The sequence below is a fragment of the Blennius ocellaris genome (genome assembly GCF_963422515.1).
Source record: "Blennius ocellaris genome assembly, chromosome: 11".
NCBI lineage: Eukaryota > Metazoa > Chordata > Actinopteri > Blenniiformes > Blenniidae > Blennius > Blennius ocellaris.
Window position 1 is genome coordinate 26,454,007 of NC_137660.1, and position 16,343 is coordinate 26,470,349.

Here is a 16,343-nt window from a genome sequence, read left to right on the forward strand (position 1 = left end):
CAACAATTCAGCCAGCCATGCAAAACACACACTGACACACACTCGTGGCACAAGAGCCACACCCAGCGCCATGCCAATGTATGGAGACACACCCCGGACACAACGGTAGCTATATGAGGAGGAGGAGGAGGAGGTGGTAGTTAAAACAGATGGTAGCTGTGTGAATGGATGTGCGATGCTGAGCAGAAGTGCTCCAGGAAGCGTTAAAATGCCATTAGTCTCTCCATCTATAGTCTCCATCAACACCTCTCAAGACACTGCGAAGCTGCGCCACCACTGAGGGGTGTTGCGTACAAACTAGCTGCTGCAAGAAGTATGCAATATCGAGTTCGATGGGGAAGAAAAAAAGAAAAAAAAATCACTTCAGCATTCAGTAACTACCCTAAAACCAAAGGGGGGGGGGGAATTCTCCATGAATGTACGTGCACAGAGAGGCGCGTCGTCACATGACTGGAGCGTGGTGTTAATGAGACTAAATGTAGCCGCGGCATAAAGGTCAGGCTATAGTGACAGCTGGTTTAAAATTCATTCACAGCGGCGACCTTACAAATGACAATATTTACAAAACACCGAGGCAAAGGTGACATGAGGACATCACACGAGAGAACAACAGCTGCTCTAATTTACATAATCACTCTATTTTCAAAGCAACTCTATTGGACTCCAATGGACCTTAAAAATCATCATTTAACATTAGCTCACCATCAAAACAAACTGTGGATCTGTCAATTAATACATAAATAAATCAGAATTAAATTATGAAAAATAAAAGGTTGCTATACATTCATTCAGCTTTTGTTATTGGCGCGCTATACCGCTGACTATTTTTAGATTACATGTTTTATGTTTAGTTTTACAATGTTATAAATTGGAAGAAGAAACAATACTACAAGAAAATGTAAAAAAAAAAAAATTCCCTCCTACTGTTCAAAAACATGCTTCAGAAGGTAATTGTTGACTCTACATTAATAGATTTCTCTCAAAGTTTGCCCTGTGATGAGCTGTTCAGAGTGCATCCCTTCTTCCCCATCGTTTTTTACCATTTCATTTCACAAATGTTTCACGTTGACACTGCAAGGTTTTGAAAATCATGTCCGTTTACATGGAAACTGCAGGAACTCAGAAAACAATGTAGTTTTCATGTTGGGCCACTATTGCTGATCGTTTTTGTAATGGAACCAGTATAAACATTAACAATGGGCGAACACAGACATTCTAGCGGACAAAGTTGGATGTTTATTACGGTGACTGTCAAAATAAAAGTACCAAGTCCCAGGAGAATATGGACTGGGAGTCATGACACTCGAGGAAACATTGCCCTTATTGTCCACCGACTGAGCACGTGCAAAAGAACGACTGAATACGACCTCGGTGCACATGGAGTCGGTTTCAAAAAGTTGCATTTTCAGTGAGTCCAACCAGCTTTGTCATAAAAAACTTCGGTCTTTGCCACTCAAAACTCAACAAAAGTTTTACGTTTTTAATTAAAAACATCATGTAAATGTAAAGACTGTGAAGAATGATGGATGAAACTCGCGGTTAGCAGTTTTAAATTTATGTGAGTGAAAAAAAAAATGACAGAGAGCTGCTATAAAGCCACTCCACAAAGTGGATCCATGCATTTCCAGTTTCTAAAAGCATAATTAAACGAAGTACTTGTCAGTGTTTGGTCATGCAATATGTTCTCCTTCCAGCAAGATGAGCAAGGAAAATAATTTTTTCCTCCCCCCCTCAAATCAGACCTTCTATTGAAGCACTTACTGAAGTCTGACATACCGGATTCATTTCACTGGAAACCATAAAAGACCGATTCGAAGCAAAATTACAGTTTCAAAACCCTCATGATCTGCAGATGTCGCAAAACATACGACATCTGGATTGTGTGGTGGACAGCGAACAACACGAGCAGGAAATTTCCCTGCTGGTTCGCATTGTAAATACATCAAGTAAAAGAGAATAAGGTCATACCACCTGAGAAGAGAGGGGCTATTTCTTTTTTTTTTGGGCCTCCATATAAACAGACCATGAGTATGGCTGCAAGTTTATAGCAGCAGTGAACAGCAGGTCAGGGGGCAGCCGTTATCTTGATCCAGGAGAGGAGCCTGAGGCTCAAGATGTCCTGCCTTGTGATTCACAACCCCCACCCCCCCAGTGCCACAGAGACAAAGCCACAATCTGACATCAAACCCACATTGTGACCACCAGAAAAGACACGACCGCAGCTACCATCCTGTCCCCAGCAGGCCACAGAGTCACAAAACTCTCCTTCCTGCTTAAAAATGACTTTAATTGACAGCAACCGGCGTGCGCCATAAAGCAAGTTCCACCGTCTAAACCCAATCTTCTTAATGTTATTGTTTTTCCGGAACAAGCCGAGTCTTGATGTACGCGCCAATACTTGGCCATTAGCAGAAATTCGATCTATGAGAGCTTTTAAAATAAAAAGATAACATCCCGTGATTGCCAAAATGGCATCTATTTACATTTCAACTGTGGGAGGTTTGAAAAAAAACAACAAAAATCTGATATGAATCGTTGCAAACATGCAGAGCTAACATGATGTCGATCGACGAGTGTGGTTATGTAAGCTAAAGTTAAAAAAAACAATGGCTGTCAGACGTGTCAAAACATTGGGGAGGGGGAGATATGCCCAATTTTTGAGCTGTGAGAGCGAGAGAATGCTGGCTGGAGGATCAAACATCAGCTCCAGCTGTTTTCCGGGCTGCTTGTTGTTCTACTTCTCCAGTAATCAATGTCTGTTCAACAGAGTCCGCCTCCGGCTGTCACAGGTCCATTGCAGATGTGGTCCCACTCATTATCGCTCTAAACTCTTGACTCGTAAAAAGACTCTACAGCTGCAAAGACCGGGAGCCGCTCGAACAAAACTGAATCCCTAATGATGACCGAAAGAAAGACTTGCATTACTAAGCATTTTTTTTTTTTTTTTTACCTGTGCTAATTACTCCTATAATAATGAGCCTGGCAGCCATTGTTCACAAAACAAACATGCATTTGCAGGAGTTATCTAACCGGCTAAAGATGCTCATTGTTATGCTTGACAACCAGCATACACAAAATGAGTTGTGGAGTATATTTTCTTGTCTTTATTATTCTGTGCTTTCTGCCAAAACAAAAAAAAAACTAGATGTGAATAAGAAGAATAACAATGAATGAATGCATGAAATGCCCACAGGTTATTTGCAATGCAAAAATAGCAAATACAGTACTTTATGCAAAAAGGTACACAATGGCTGTGATGTAATGTTAAAAAAAAACAACCTCACTGTTCTTAGGTTACAGAGCAGACCTAAGTGCATCAGCCTCATGACTGCATTTTGCACTAGTTTCCCGAGGCTGCGGTGGTCCGACCAAGCAGCAGCTATTCTCAGCATCAGGTTGTTATTATCCCACTGGGGTCTGCATGACAAATAGGAGGCATCGTCATGGCTTGTTCAGCGTCCCCCCCTGTGACGGAGCGCCGTCCTCCATCACAGGCTGGAAGCCCTTAGTCATCCTCTCAGGGAAACGGCAGGTTCCCAAACATTCCTCGTTAAAAAAAAAAAAAAAAAAAAAGACAGCATGTGCTTGTAATTCCTCAAGCATCACTGGTCCCTTCTTTTTAACCCCCCCCCCCTTACGCCGACCTCTGCTCACCTCCCCCTCCTTCCTCAGCCTTTAAGGTCGGATGCGGGGACGTGAAGAGGTGGTATTTCAGCACACTCATGGCACTGAAGAGCAGAGCTGATTGGCCGGGGGCCAAATCCCCATGGTTACCCCAGGAGCAAGCAACTTGCCTCTTTCCTGTGTCAAGTCTGCCTGGAAATAAACTGCCCCTGCTCTGTATGCACGAGGGCACAACAAGGGAGACCAGATAAGTTCGGGTGGCATCATTATGGCAGCTCACACTCCCCTCCAGATCATCCACCCAGCACACTTCTGGGGCAAAGGGGCAATTTTAGGCTTCTTGAGTGCCCTTGAGCAACTTGGTGGATTTAAATTGTCTTAGATGTATGCAATGATATAGAATAGAATATAAATACTTGATTAATATCAGGGGAGAAATTGTTTTAGGGGAATTGCTCCACACAGCATAGAAGACACAAAACGCAGAAAAGATCATCATATCATTGAGGGAATCTTTTCCAGACCTGATGGTAACAAGTTGTTCGCAGGGTTTATTGATATATATATATATATATATATATATATATATATATATATATATATGCATGAGGGCTCTGTATGCATGAGGGCACAACATATATATATATATATATATATATATATATATATTTATTTATATTCAAATAAAGAATGCAGGAACCCAATCAAAATGCCGTTGCAGCCGAATAAAGGTGAGATTTGTGACTGATGGGTTGTTTGTGTGGTTCTACAGTATCTGCAGGGCATTGACAGCCTTTCACATGCAAACCAACAACAGAAGTCGCCAGGCCCTTTCTTTCAATTTTCTAATTGATCCTCTTGTGATGCTAATATACGTATTGTGGACTTGCTGCAGGGCAGGAAGTTTAAAAAAAACCAAAAAACAACTGCGTTATTTGCACATTTTTGCATATTTGCACATGTGGACTTGCAGTAAACGACTACAGTTGTAGTCGTAATGACTAAATAACTTTTCAAACTGAACGCACCGCCATCAATGACCAGGACTACGCAGGTAGTGATGAGTTCATCTACTCTCGATAAATATTTATATTTTTCTCCATTACGCGCAGCAGATTCTCAAAACACACATTTTTTTTAATGTTTTTTTTTTTTTTTTTTACCTTTAACTTGACTCTCATAGTCCGCGATGATCTCTTTATCCTTTTTGAACCTCGGTGAGGACATTTTCAATCTTCGTTGATCCGCAGCTTGTTGTGAACTTCTTGCAGGGGAAAAAAAAAAATGTTTGTCAACAAGCGGGATCCTTACAGCAGCCGACGCATCCCGCACAGGACGAGCAAAATGAACGCCGCGGGAGAGAGAAATGAGAAGCAGCTGAGAGCAAAACAAAAAAACATATATATATACTATTTAACAGGATTTAACTCTGCAGGGACTGGGAGCGAGACGTTTAGCACTTCATTGTTCCTCTTCCCTTTGGAAAGGGAAAAAAAAAAAAGAAGAAGCGGTGGGTACACAGCAGGGCCAATGCGCAATCCTGCTCCAAACCAATGAATCCCCGGAGCGGTCGGCGCGGCGCAACAGCACCGCTGCTGCCTTGCCACACGGGAGAGGAAACAATCAGGCAACTTTCAGCCTCTCCGTTGACGGCTTTTTCCCCGCACCGAGAAGTGCCAGCAGTCGCTCCGGGAAAAAGAAAAAAAAAAAGCCTCCAAAGTCGTCGCGAAACCGGGGGAGCGTGTTGCGCTTTTCTCCCCCCCTCCTCCGTCCGCCTTCTTCTTCTTCTTCTTCTTTATTAAGTTTCCAGTTTGGTATCCGCACAAGCGCACACTCTTTACTCCTTCTTGCCCCCCTCCTCCTCGCTACTAGATCTCTCTCTCTCTCGCTCTCTCTCTCTCTCTCTCTCTCTACCCCCCACCACCACCTCCTCCACCACCACCCAACCCCGACCCAACAACTCCCAGCAGGCTCCGAGGCAGACAGGGCAGGCCGACTGCAGCACGCAGCAGCTGGAGGCTGGAGCGCAGAGGAGAGGGAGGGATCTGTGCGCAAATACGCAGCTCAGTGGACACCAGCGGACTGACACTCCTGCTCCCTTACGGGTCACTATCGCTCAGCTGCTGGAGCACACTACTCAGGCTCTGGTGATATTATTTGTGCCTTTAGCGTCAATTAATGGGGGTCATATTGTGCAAAACTCACTTTCTAATGCCCCCCCCCCCCCCCCCCCCCCCCCCCCCCCCATGCCCACAATTTGGCAACTCTGCAGTGGCACATGGTGGCACCACAAGGGGAAGTAACTTCCCTCTCTTCCCATGGGCGGAGCCAGTTCGGCTTACCCAAGACACAGCAGATTCTGAATGTAGCTCATCCAATATTCAAATGGGTGGAAAAATCAATGAAAAGCTGGATTTTGGGGCAATAAACTTTGAATATGATGTTTTTGGACCAACGAGACCAAGTGAAATTGTTGAAAAAGTTGTGCAATATGATCTCTTTAAAGCTACTGTTCATGAAATGGTTAAAGTGTTCTTCCTTCCCGTTGCCACACTTGTTAATTACATCTACCTGTAAATACTTTTTAATCCTTTCTGTGCTTATTCAGCCTTGTACATATCAGTATTTATTATTACTTATTTCATTTCTATCCCGTGTTATTTGATATTCAACTTTCTTTGTACTTATTCCGTGTGTAGCAATGTTTACAGGAATGTCCCGCTGGGATTAATAAAGTATTTCTTTTCTCCTCTGAAATGACAAAATTTACTGAAAAATCCTGGCGAAGAAAATTTAATTGTAATTGTAATTAAAACATCAAATCAAAACTATAAAGGAAACTTCAGAAGCGATGTTTGCCTCATCTTAACAGTTAAATGTGTTTTGTGATAAAGTGAACAAATTATTTCTGGTTAAAATCTGTCGTAGTTGGTGCTTTTAACATTTTTGGCTTTTAGATAAAATCTATATTCTATCTCTTTCAATTCATCACATCTATTTACATCTGACACTTTGAAATACAGTTAAAAAGAGCAAGTAAACTGCATTTATTTAGATAATCAAAGAGACTAATACATTTCTCAATGCTTAGAAGAAAACAATCAAAACTCAAGTGACAAGTGGTTTAGACCTGCTATCGCCTCAAACAGTGTGTTTACTCTGAGTATTCCAGCTTCCACGTTCTAAAGATGTTTTATAGGATAAGTGGTGTATCTGTATTTCCACCATGTTAATGACTGAGGACATGATCAGAGTGAGACGAGTCTACTTGTTAATTCTGCTGCGGGGATGTGAAACGTAAGGTTTGTGGGCAAAAACGTTGTAAAACAAAAGAAAAAGACGTTTATTTTAAACACATTTCTTAAGAGTAGCAGACAAAACACCCAAGACCTGAGCTGAAATGTTGCTGATGCTGCCCTGAAACCTTATTACCTTGTTGCTAAAAGTAATACTGTCAGGGTGAGTTTGTAAAAACATGCGTTTTTAAAATGCTGTTTTTTTGCACTGAAAAGTAGCCTTAGAATTGTTTTTATGTTGAAATTGTAGTCATTTTCGGTAATACATGTTTGGTTTTGTGAAAATAGACATTCTCATCATGAATGCACTGCACAACAAGAAGAAATTTATAGTTTAAATTCAAAGCTTATCACGGCAACATTTTATTGGTCCACTCAGCATTCCGGTGTATGTGTGTAGATTTATAAGACTGCTATTTTGTCGTATGCACATTTTTACATTAAAAATAAACTTTAATTTAAAAAGATGCATTCAATACAGTAGTGGCCATTTAACGTGTGCACAGCGCCATCTGCAGGCTCAATAGAAGCAGCACGTCCCTTCAGATCTCGATTTTATTACGATTTATTTTGTAGTCATAAAAAAAATAATCCATGCTTCACAACACTGAAATAAATAATAGAAATAAACTTTTTTTTCTTGTTAATATCGGACCAAAAAAAAAAAAAAAACCCAACATGAGTATACACAACATCCACTCACAGGCTGCTCACAATATAAATAAATTTCATGTATGCATCATTTTCAAAGGCCTAAAATCGCATTACCATCTCATTTGACATGTCATCTTCAATAGTTCCTAAAAAAAACACAGTTGTGTGTACATACAAACCAATATATAAAACACACTGAAAAGTAAAGTAGTTGCGTTAGAATGCAAAAGGCAGCTGAACATTTGTGTTTTCTAAATGCCTATACATTCCATCATTGTAAACATTTAAATAATGTAGATATGCAAAAAAAAAAAAAAAAAAAAAAAAATGCCAAAGGGACCTCTCACTGATTAGTAATGGCAATTATACAACTTGACAAGATACATAAACTGTTTTATGATAACCTGAACCAGAATACTACATCGAACATCACCAGGTTCACTATGTCAGTAGCACGTCACACTTGACCACGACCCACAATATCAATTAAATTAGTAAGAACCCCTGTTGATGTTGGAAAAAAAAAAAAAAAAAAAAAAAAGCACCGAATTCAGCTGCCTTTGAAGAAATTCTCCTCGATGACCTCGGTGAACCTCTCCTTCATCTGCTGGCGGAAGCTGGAGTACCACTCCAGCAGCCGCCGCCTCCTGTCCACCCTCTGCTCCTGGCTCATGCCCCGCTCCCTCTCCAGGATGGCCGGCAGCTCCTTCCAGTCGCTGATGAAGACGAAAGGCGCGCCGGCGGCTTTGAGGAGGCGCAGCGGGGAGCTGGGGCCCGCCGCGCAGCTCCCGGGGGTCAGTACGTCTTCCACCACCGGCACCGAGCCGTACGAACAGGCCTCGTAGACGCGGTAGCACTCCGTGTTGATGCCGACCGGGCAGAGGGTGAGTTCGCTCTGCGCCAGCGCCGTCTGGTAGCGTCTCAGACTGTCGGCCGTCTCCTGAGGAAGCCACCTGAGGCAAGGAGGGAGGGACAGTCTTATATTCTATGATCTAATATTCTATTAGATAACACACAAACTACAAGGGAAATGTTGCTACAAGATACTTTCATCATTTCAAACATTTGGTACCATAAAAGCACGACTAACAACAATTGACGAATCGTGAAGAAAATACAAATTTTGTACAAATCTGTAATTTTTGATAATATTGAAATAAAGATTAAAACAGCCGGTGAAGGATTTTCTGGGCTGGGGCAGTTTGATAACGTCTTAAACTGAACTGAGCTGAGGGAGCCACCGGAAGCAAAGAGGGAGCAAAGGTCAGTTAAGGTAAGGCAAGGCAAATGGAGTGAAACAGTCATTCCATTCAGGCACAAGGCAGGTCGGGCTGCTTTATAAGGAAACAGAGGAAGAACATTAAAACAAAGCTATTAAGAAATGCATAAAAGGGAGAATACACTTTTATTAAGAGAAAAAAGTATTGTTAATTGAAGTGAGTGAGTCTGCAGGTCAGGAGCGTTGGAACTAAAAGCTCAGGTGCGATGTGCTCCATACTCTTTGTTCAATAAATGTCCAACAATTGTAATTAACATTGAGGTTGTAGTCTTGTACAGCATCTAGTATTCACAGAGATGTGTACATAGACCTCTGTAATGCATTTTAATGCAGTCGGTAAAATTCAGTCTGGGAGAGAAAATGGAAACATCCTAAAACAAAGTCGCCAGCAAAGTCAAGTCCCATAACTGAGTATTAACCTCATTATTCCATATTTTACACTATAAAGACACCCTTGGAAGGATTTTGAACTTACTTTTCTCTGGCAGTGGTAATGCATTCCTTATCCAGGCCGGACTGTTTCAGCACGTGCATGAGCGTTTCTCTGGAGGAATTTTTGTAAACAGTTCCTAAGAAGTTGCAGAGGTATGGCCGGTTGGAGGTAATCAGCTGGGCATTAGCCCTGATCATAGGGAACTGCCGGTACCTGCAAACAGACACACAGAAAAAATATCACATATTTCCCGATAATGGCGTTGAGAAATAATGAAGCACAAGTTCCTCTATGCACACAAGACGCCCAAGCGAATACGTACGTGGCAACGCCGAGAGGCCACTGGAAGACGTCCTTGTCGTTGACCCAGGGGCTGTCGTACACGACAAACAGCAGATCCACAAATCCTCCGTTTCGCTTTAGGTGCGGGCCAATCCAGTTGTTGTTGCAGTGCTCGTTGCCCAATAGAACCACGGCCACATGAGACACGGTGTGGGACTGGACTAAAGAGTGGACGTGCTCCAGCCAGCGTGTGGAATAAGAGACCTTCTGCTGCTCGCGGCCATTGAGAACCAGTACGAGGCTGTTCATATCCAGAGGGACGTGACCCTGGACGACGGCGGGACCCGTGTAGAAACTTTCCACGGAGAGGCACGAGGAGGAAAATGGCAGGAGGAGACAGTTTGTTTGTCTGTTCCAATCACTCATACTTGTGTGTTGCAGATCAGAAGACTGTTTTTTTTCCCCCCTTCGATATCTTACCTGAAATCAATCTTTCCAGACTGCAGCTCCCCCTCTCTCCATTGTGCTACCTTGTCAGTTGGGTTGAGGGGTCCTTCTAAAATATGTTCCCAGAGGTAAATGCCTAAAGAGAGAAAAAAAAAAAATAAATAAATAAATGACTGCAGTTCATTAATAAACTGTAGTGGCATCTTCCTGTCAGGCGCATGTAGAAATATGCAAATATTTAATCCAGCAGCAAACAGAATGAAGAAAATAGCTTAATTTAATCAATACTGCCTAAACAGTGCACTTGTTTATGAATCCTAAATAGTGTTTGATGTGTTTTAGGTTAATTTCATCCTGCCTGTGCTTATATTAGTGCTTCTAAAGCCATCGCATAATAACATGTAATACAATACTACTTATTTATTCATTTTCATCCCGTCTTATTTGATATTTGGCTTTCTTTTCTATTTTTTTCCCCATGTGGAGCAACGCTATAAAATATTTTTTCCTGTGAGATTAATAATGTTCTTCTGTTCTATTTGTGCACTGATGACTTACCAATGGCAGCTTTGCCCCAGATTTGAACCTTGTATCTTTTGGGTTTATTCCTATCGATTCGAGCCAGATGCTGTTTGAAGGCCTCTCTCTTCACGTTCAGAGCAGAGTTGTACTCCACCTGTTCATCCTCCCACGGATTCCAGTCCTCCGCCAGAAACGGAGCTCCGCCACCTCGACCGGCTGCGGGAAAAAAGGGACAACATCTTCCATTCAGCTATTTGTGGGAAACAGACAACGAAGCGTATGAATGGATTCACGGCCTTGATGCTATGTGAGGTTACCCGGTGGTACTCCCGACTCTTTCTTCACCACCCTGTGCACGCGAGAGATTACTTTGGTGCTGAAGAAGACATTATATGCAGCGTAGAGTGAAAATGCAACGTAGGCGAAAATTACGAGGAGGAATAGTTTTCTTTTTGGTATTTTCATGTTGTTTTCTGTCTTCTTGTCTCACGTTACCATGATGGTGTTCACGGTTTTCTAACCGAGGACCCTTGTTTACACCACAAGGGCCTTTTGATACGGCTGTCCACGATGTGCCTGCACCTAATGACTAAAATGTATAAATTGTTTTGCGTATTTGGACTTAGTCTTCTCGCTTTCTATAAATATACATTGATTAGATTATAATACACATATGACGTTATGTTATTTAATTTTGGGAGAGCTATATCAGTTAATTTACGGTCAGCCTGTCGGTATTCGGAACATTATAAAAGCAGCTCGAAGGTTCCACTCAGGCATCTCAGAGCGCCTACACCAGAGGGCTGTACACACGCACACAAGGTCGTGTCCCTGACGGGCGACTTCAAAATTCGCGTTTTGGGCAAAGATGATGTCCATAGCCTCTCGCTCCGGGGCCATTTCCCCGTATCTTCAGGTAGCGAAACACTCGGTGAAGAGCCTGGTGCTCCCCGGAGCCAAGGAGCCGCTGGCAGCTGCCGGTAAGATCGGACGACATCAACGTTAGCCAGTTGCTACTTTAGCTGGTGTTGCGCAGTAGCTGGTTTCCTCGTTGAGTGGCGAACTTACCGCCCATCGTTGCTGTTAATAACAACAGATATGAAAATAGGGCTGAAAAAAAGGGACTAAACTTCGAAAAGGTATAGTAAATGCAGTTAAACGGCGTTCGCCTGGACAGCTGTTGAGTTTTTAACGTCGGTTACTGGCAGCGACAAGGGACTTTAAAGGAAATCTATCACCAGTTAGCGGGAGAACCGCTTTATCCAAAACACCAACCCAAACTTACACTTTGACACACCTATCTCTTTCTTATAGTTAATGGCAGCGCAAAGTTGTTTTGATGGCAGTTTAACAGCTGTGGTTTCCAGTTTCATGCTATTGCTATCGGAGCTAAAAGGGAAAGTGCTGTGACCAGACCCCCGACGGAGAGGTTAAATAAGCTGTCCTCCTGTGACCTGTGGTGTCACCCAATGTAACAGTACATTACATCTAAGCACAATCATACCAGTACATGAACGAATCCCACGTTAGATATGAATATGATCGAACGTTTATGCCAGGTTATAACAGGCTTCGAAATTACTAAATACTTAAACAGGGAATGAGGACTGCTTATGAAACAGTACTTGAACGCAAACACTGTCATGACATTTGACAAATCATATGAAAGTACAAGAACTATAAGTACTTGCAAAGCAAGTTCTGGGTGCATATTACTAAGGTGGGAGCATGGGGCTGAATTCCCTTATTCTGCTGCTCTTGGCATGTAAGTGCTATATGTTTTGTGTCCTTCCATCTCCAGGTGTGATCCGCCTCGCCCACACAGACATCAAGGTTCCCGACTTTTCAGACTACCGTCGGCCGGAAGTCTTGGACCCCCACAAGTCCTCCCAAGATAGTGGCGATGAAAGACGGGCGTTCTCCTACCTGGTGACGGGAGCCAGCACTGTGATTGGCGTCTATGCGGCCAAGACAGTGGTCACGCAGTTTGTCTCTTCTATGAGCGCGTCGGCTGACGTCCTGGCCTTATCCAAGATCGAGATCAAGCTGAACGACATCCCCGAAGGCAAAAACATGACCTTCAAGTGGAGAGGGAAGCCCCTGTTTGTCCGCCACCGCACAGAGAAGGAGATCGCCACAGAGCAGGCTGTGAACATGGCAGAGCTTCGCGACCCCGAGCACGACAAGGATCGAGTGCTCAACCCCAAGTGGGTCATCGTCCTGGGAGTGTGCACCCATCTGGGCTGCGTGCCCATTGCCAACGCCGGTGACTTCGGGGGCTACTACTGTCCTTGCCACGGCTCCCACTACGACGCTTCAGGAAGAATCAGAAGGGGACCTGCCCCACTCAACCTGGAAGTTCCTTTCTATGAATTTCAAGACGACGACACGGTCGTGGTGGGATAAAGATAAATACCGGCGCCTTTCGATTATATTTTAAAGTTGGCTTGATTGTAAGTTTGTGGCTCAGAATGTGTATGAGAGTTTATTTTCAAAGTGTACGTTGCATTGTTTGGTTCTCGAGGGATGCTTTCTTTCAATTATTCATCATTTTTGTTGATGCCAATTTAATCACTGTATTGTTCCACCAAATGAATAAAGCACTTTAAAGTAAAGATCGGATGCTCTTCGTGCATTTCTGTAGTTGGTGTTTCACAGAAAGACGAGCAGAACAAAGTAATTTAGACCAAATCTGAGAACTGACAAAATCTACAGTAAAACCTTAAACCAAACCATATTAACTAATACAAATCTGAATGTGATTACTTTCAGCACTCATCCACTCTTTAAAATAAAATGCTAATGGGAAAACAAGTACTAGTTTGAGCTGATATTTACATTTGATAATGGACAAGTGTGTGGTGCTGCACATGTGATTAAATACAGATGTTTAGCTTTTATTGAAACATTCATACATGGTAAACCTGCTGACACTCACTTTATTACACGACAGCAGTTTGGCTGCTTTACTTCACCTGTAAAAATGCAAACTGCTGTATATATAATGAAGAAACTGAAACACACCACTAGATGGTGCTGTACCACTGTGTTGTTCTGTTGAGCCTCGCGTTTCTTGCTGTTTGTCCTTTCCAGGACACCGTAGTTTACAAGAGTTCTACGGAGGATGCCACGTTTCACAAAGTTATTATTTTTTTGTTTGTTTTACTGTTGTTGAAGCTTGTAAGTGTATGAACAGCTGGCAAGCGCAAATAGTGGCAGATGTTGCCGTTAACTGTGGCGCTTCCTGCCACCGGAAGTGTCACAGCGAGCTTCCGCCGCCACTTTTGCGCTTGCTGTCAGTGGACACACAACGAGTGACCCCTGCTGGTCGGTCTTCTTCACTGCATGGCCCCCAAAATACAACAAAACACAATGCAGAGCTATGCATCGGTGCTATATAAATAAAGTTGAATTTCAGTGCCAGAAAAGACAATAAATAAATCCCTCAACAAATAATTGCACTTCTCCCACACATCTGCTTCTGTTCACACTGCTGACCTGTTTTGAGGACTGTACATATTCACACAGGATGTCACAGTTAAATGATTGTAGTTTTTTTTAAAAAGATCCCATCCTCAGGAGCGTGTACACCAGCAGTCGAGGTTATGCGGTGCCAACACACACACACACACACTAATCCACATAGTGCACCTCTGCCTGGAGCTCCTTTGTGATATACCCGAGGAGGGCAGCCGTCAGCTGCTGCTTCATGGTGGCGTTGCTCATCACCAGAGCAGTCAGCTGTGCCACATCTGTCCACTGAATGTCTCCCAGGATGGCCGTGAGGTCAGCGTAAAGCTTCTGCTGCTGCTGAGGGCTCAGCTCCATGATGATCTGAGGCAGCGGCTTGAACTGTCCGCTGGTCATCCAGCAGCCGAGAAGGCCCCCAACAGCGCCACCTGCAGGGGGAGCAGGGTGCAATAAAGTATAAATATGTATTTATTTCATTAAAGGAGTGAAGATTTCAAAAACAGAAATGTTCTTCAAGCACGTGAAGTGGAAAAAAAATCTAACTATATGGTTGCAGAGTTTTTATAAAAGTATTTGTGTAACTATTTTTATTAAGAAGTAGATATTACTTATGTGACACATATAATCTGTGATTGGAGTCTGTCCTGTCTTTTTTTTATGTCGAGGAGAATTGACAACAAAACTCACTTTGATTTTGATTATAAATCACTGTAATCTTGATTGCTGTACACAATTCATGGAGTTAAATAAAACACACAATTTGATAGATAACACAAGTTCCTGTGTGTCTTTTGGTCCCGTTCATTTAGTCTGTAATCAGTCTCAGTGTAATGAAGTACAAATGACACATTTTGTCCACCGAAATCTCTCTTAAAGTAATTAAGCTCCTATTCATGTTGGAGAAGAAGTGTTTTTAACAGATGTGTCATTTATTATACTGGGATGCTGGACCCCAGACTATATATAATACTGCAGTAAACCTCCTCAAAAAATCTATAAGCTTAACTACAGAATCATTAAAATCACTTCACCTCTGTACTTCTATCTAGTCATTGAATGTAAACACTGTTTTGGGATTATATAACTTCTGTGATTCAGTACATGGATTATTCCTCACCCACTGCAATCCCAAGAGGACCCCCGACCAAGCCCCCTGCAAAGGCCAGTCCTCCAGCTGCTGCTGCTCCCTTCCCGGAGCCTGTCACTGTCGTCCTGATTTGCTGGTTGGCAGATAACTCACAGCACAGCCTCATGACATCATCCATCCGCTGACACATGCTGAGGATCACATGAAACACGTCACACAACGTCATGAGATTAAAGTGCAAACACTGAAGAGTGATATATATATATATATACACACACACCTTCCATGGTAGATATATAATATTCTTACTTCAGATGTTTACATATAATACTCTTTTTTATATATACATAAAGATGATTGTAAAATTGAACTATCAAATATTGAATAAGGGGTAAGATATGATATTTTTTTTACCTCTTCACACCCCTTTTCAGGCATGTGAGTTAAATATATGAGATATGTGTGTCTGTGTGTGCGTACGAACCACATTGATATCGTTTTCTGCATGAAATTACACGTGTGAAATGCCATATGTCTGAAATTAATAATAATAATAATAATAATAATAAAAGCTAGCAATCAGAAAGCACACTCACATCATCACATCAGCTAATAAGACAGAGGAAACGAAAGATCACGTAACACATTGAAGTTGACGCACAAATTGAAGCATTGAAGTTTTATCATACTAAAGCAAACCACAAAGGAGGAATAAATCTGGATTAAATCAGAAAGCATCACTACTATATTAAGCTAACGACATCCACAGCTCTTACTGAAGGATTATCTCTTCACTCTGAGATAAAACGTGAAAACAAACACATATTAATGTACTCACGTTGCTGTTTTAGCAGCTCCTCATCAGTAGTGATGTGGTTTATTGACGTGAAGTGATAAAAAAAAGGTGATGTTAGCCTCTGCAGCTGCTTCTCATGGTGACTCCTGACTCTGTTGTTTGACGGCGGCAGCAATGCATGATGGGGGATGTTGGTGCTGCATTCAGGGAAACTCGTAAAGTCCAATAGCTCTGATTTTTCTTAAAGACTTTCTTAAAGAGAAAATTAATAATTTTGATAGCTTAATATTAATTGTATTGGATTGTGTGAATGGTGCAATAAAAATAACCCTTGCCTTGCCTCTCTTTATTTGGAAATGTAATTTTTTCCCCCACAATATTCATCTATTTTATCTTTGCACTATCTTGCACTATACAGTATATATATATATATATATATATATATATACACA

General features: G+C 42.2%; 4 protein-coding genes across 4 annotated transcripts in view; 1 reads left to right on the forward strand and 3 right to left on the reverse strand.

Annotated features, from left to right (window-relative positions):
- Positions 1-4,989, reverse strand: part of srgap1a (SLIT-ROBO Rho GTPase activating protein 1a) — an 82,232-nt gene extending 77,243 nt beyond the window's left edge. Inside the window, 1 exon segment of the mRNA XM_080504851.1 lies at positions 4,788-4,989. Within this exon segment, the coding sequence (XP_080360977.1) occupies positions 4,788-4,851 (64 nt within the window). The 5' untranslated portion in view covers positions 4,852-4,989.
- A 2,480-nt stretch (positions 4,990-7,469) lies between these two features.
- rxylt1 (ribitol xylosyltransferase 1) lies at positions 7,470-11,002 on the reverse strand (the record flags this gene model as incomplete). Its single annotated transcript, XM_080504644.1, has 6 exons — positions 7,470-8,527; positions 9,329-9,499; positions 9,609-9,923; positions 10,049-10,151; positions 10,574-10,753; positions 10,855-11,002. The coding sequence occupies 6 exons, from the start codon at positions 11,000-11,002 to the stop codon at positions 8,125-8,127; spliced, it is 1,320 nt and encodes a 439-aa protein (XP_080360770.1). The 3' UTR covers positions 7,470-8,124.
- Positions 11,003-11,332: 330 nt separating this feature from the next.
- LOC308136139 (cytochrome b-c1 complex subunit Rieske, mitochondrial-like) lies at positions 11,333-13,146 on the forward strand. Its single transcript, XM_080504370.1, has 2 exons — positions 11,333-11,517; positions 12,339-13,146. The coding sequence occupies exons 1-2, from the start codon at positions 11,406-11,408 to the stop codon at positions 12,941-12,943; spliced, it is 717 nt and encodes a 238-aa protein (XP_080360496.1). The 5' UTR covers positions 11,333-11,405; the 3' UTR covers positions 12,944-13,146.
- A 929-nt stretch (positions 13,147-14,075) lies between these two features.
- LOC308136184 (protein C19orf12 homolog) lies at positions 14,076-16,053 on the reverse strand. Its single transcript, XM_080504424.1, has 3 exons — positions 15,934-16,053; positions 15,126-15,286; positions 14,076-14,436 (listed from the first exon to the last, which is right to left on the reverse strand). Exons 2-3 carry the CDS (start codon positions 15,283-15,285, stop codon positions 14,171-14,173), a joined length of 426 nt encoding a protein of 141 aa, XP_080360550.1. The 5' UTR covers position 15,286; positions 15,934-16,053; the 3' UTR covers positions 14,076-14,170.
- Between the last annotated feature and the right edge of the window lie 290 nt (positions 16,054-16,343).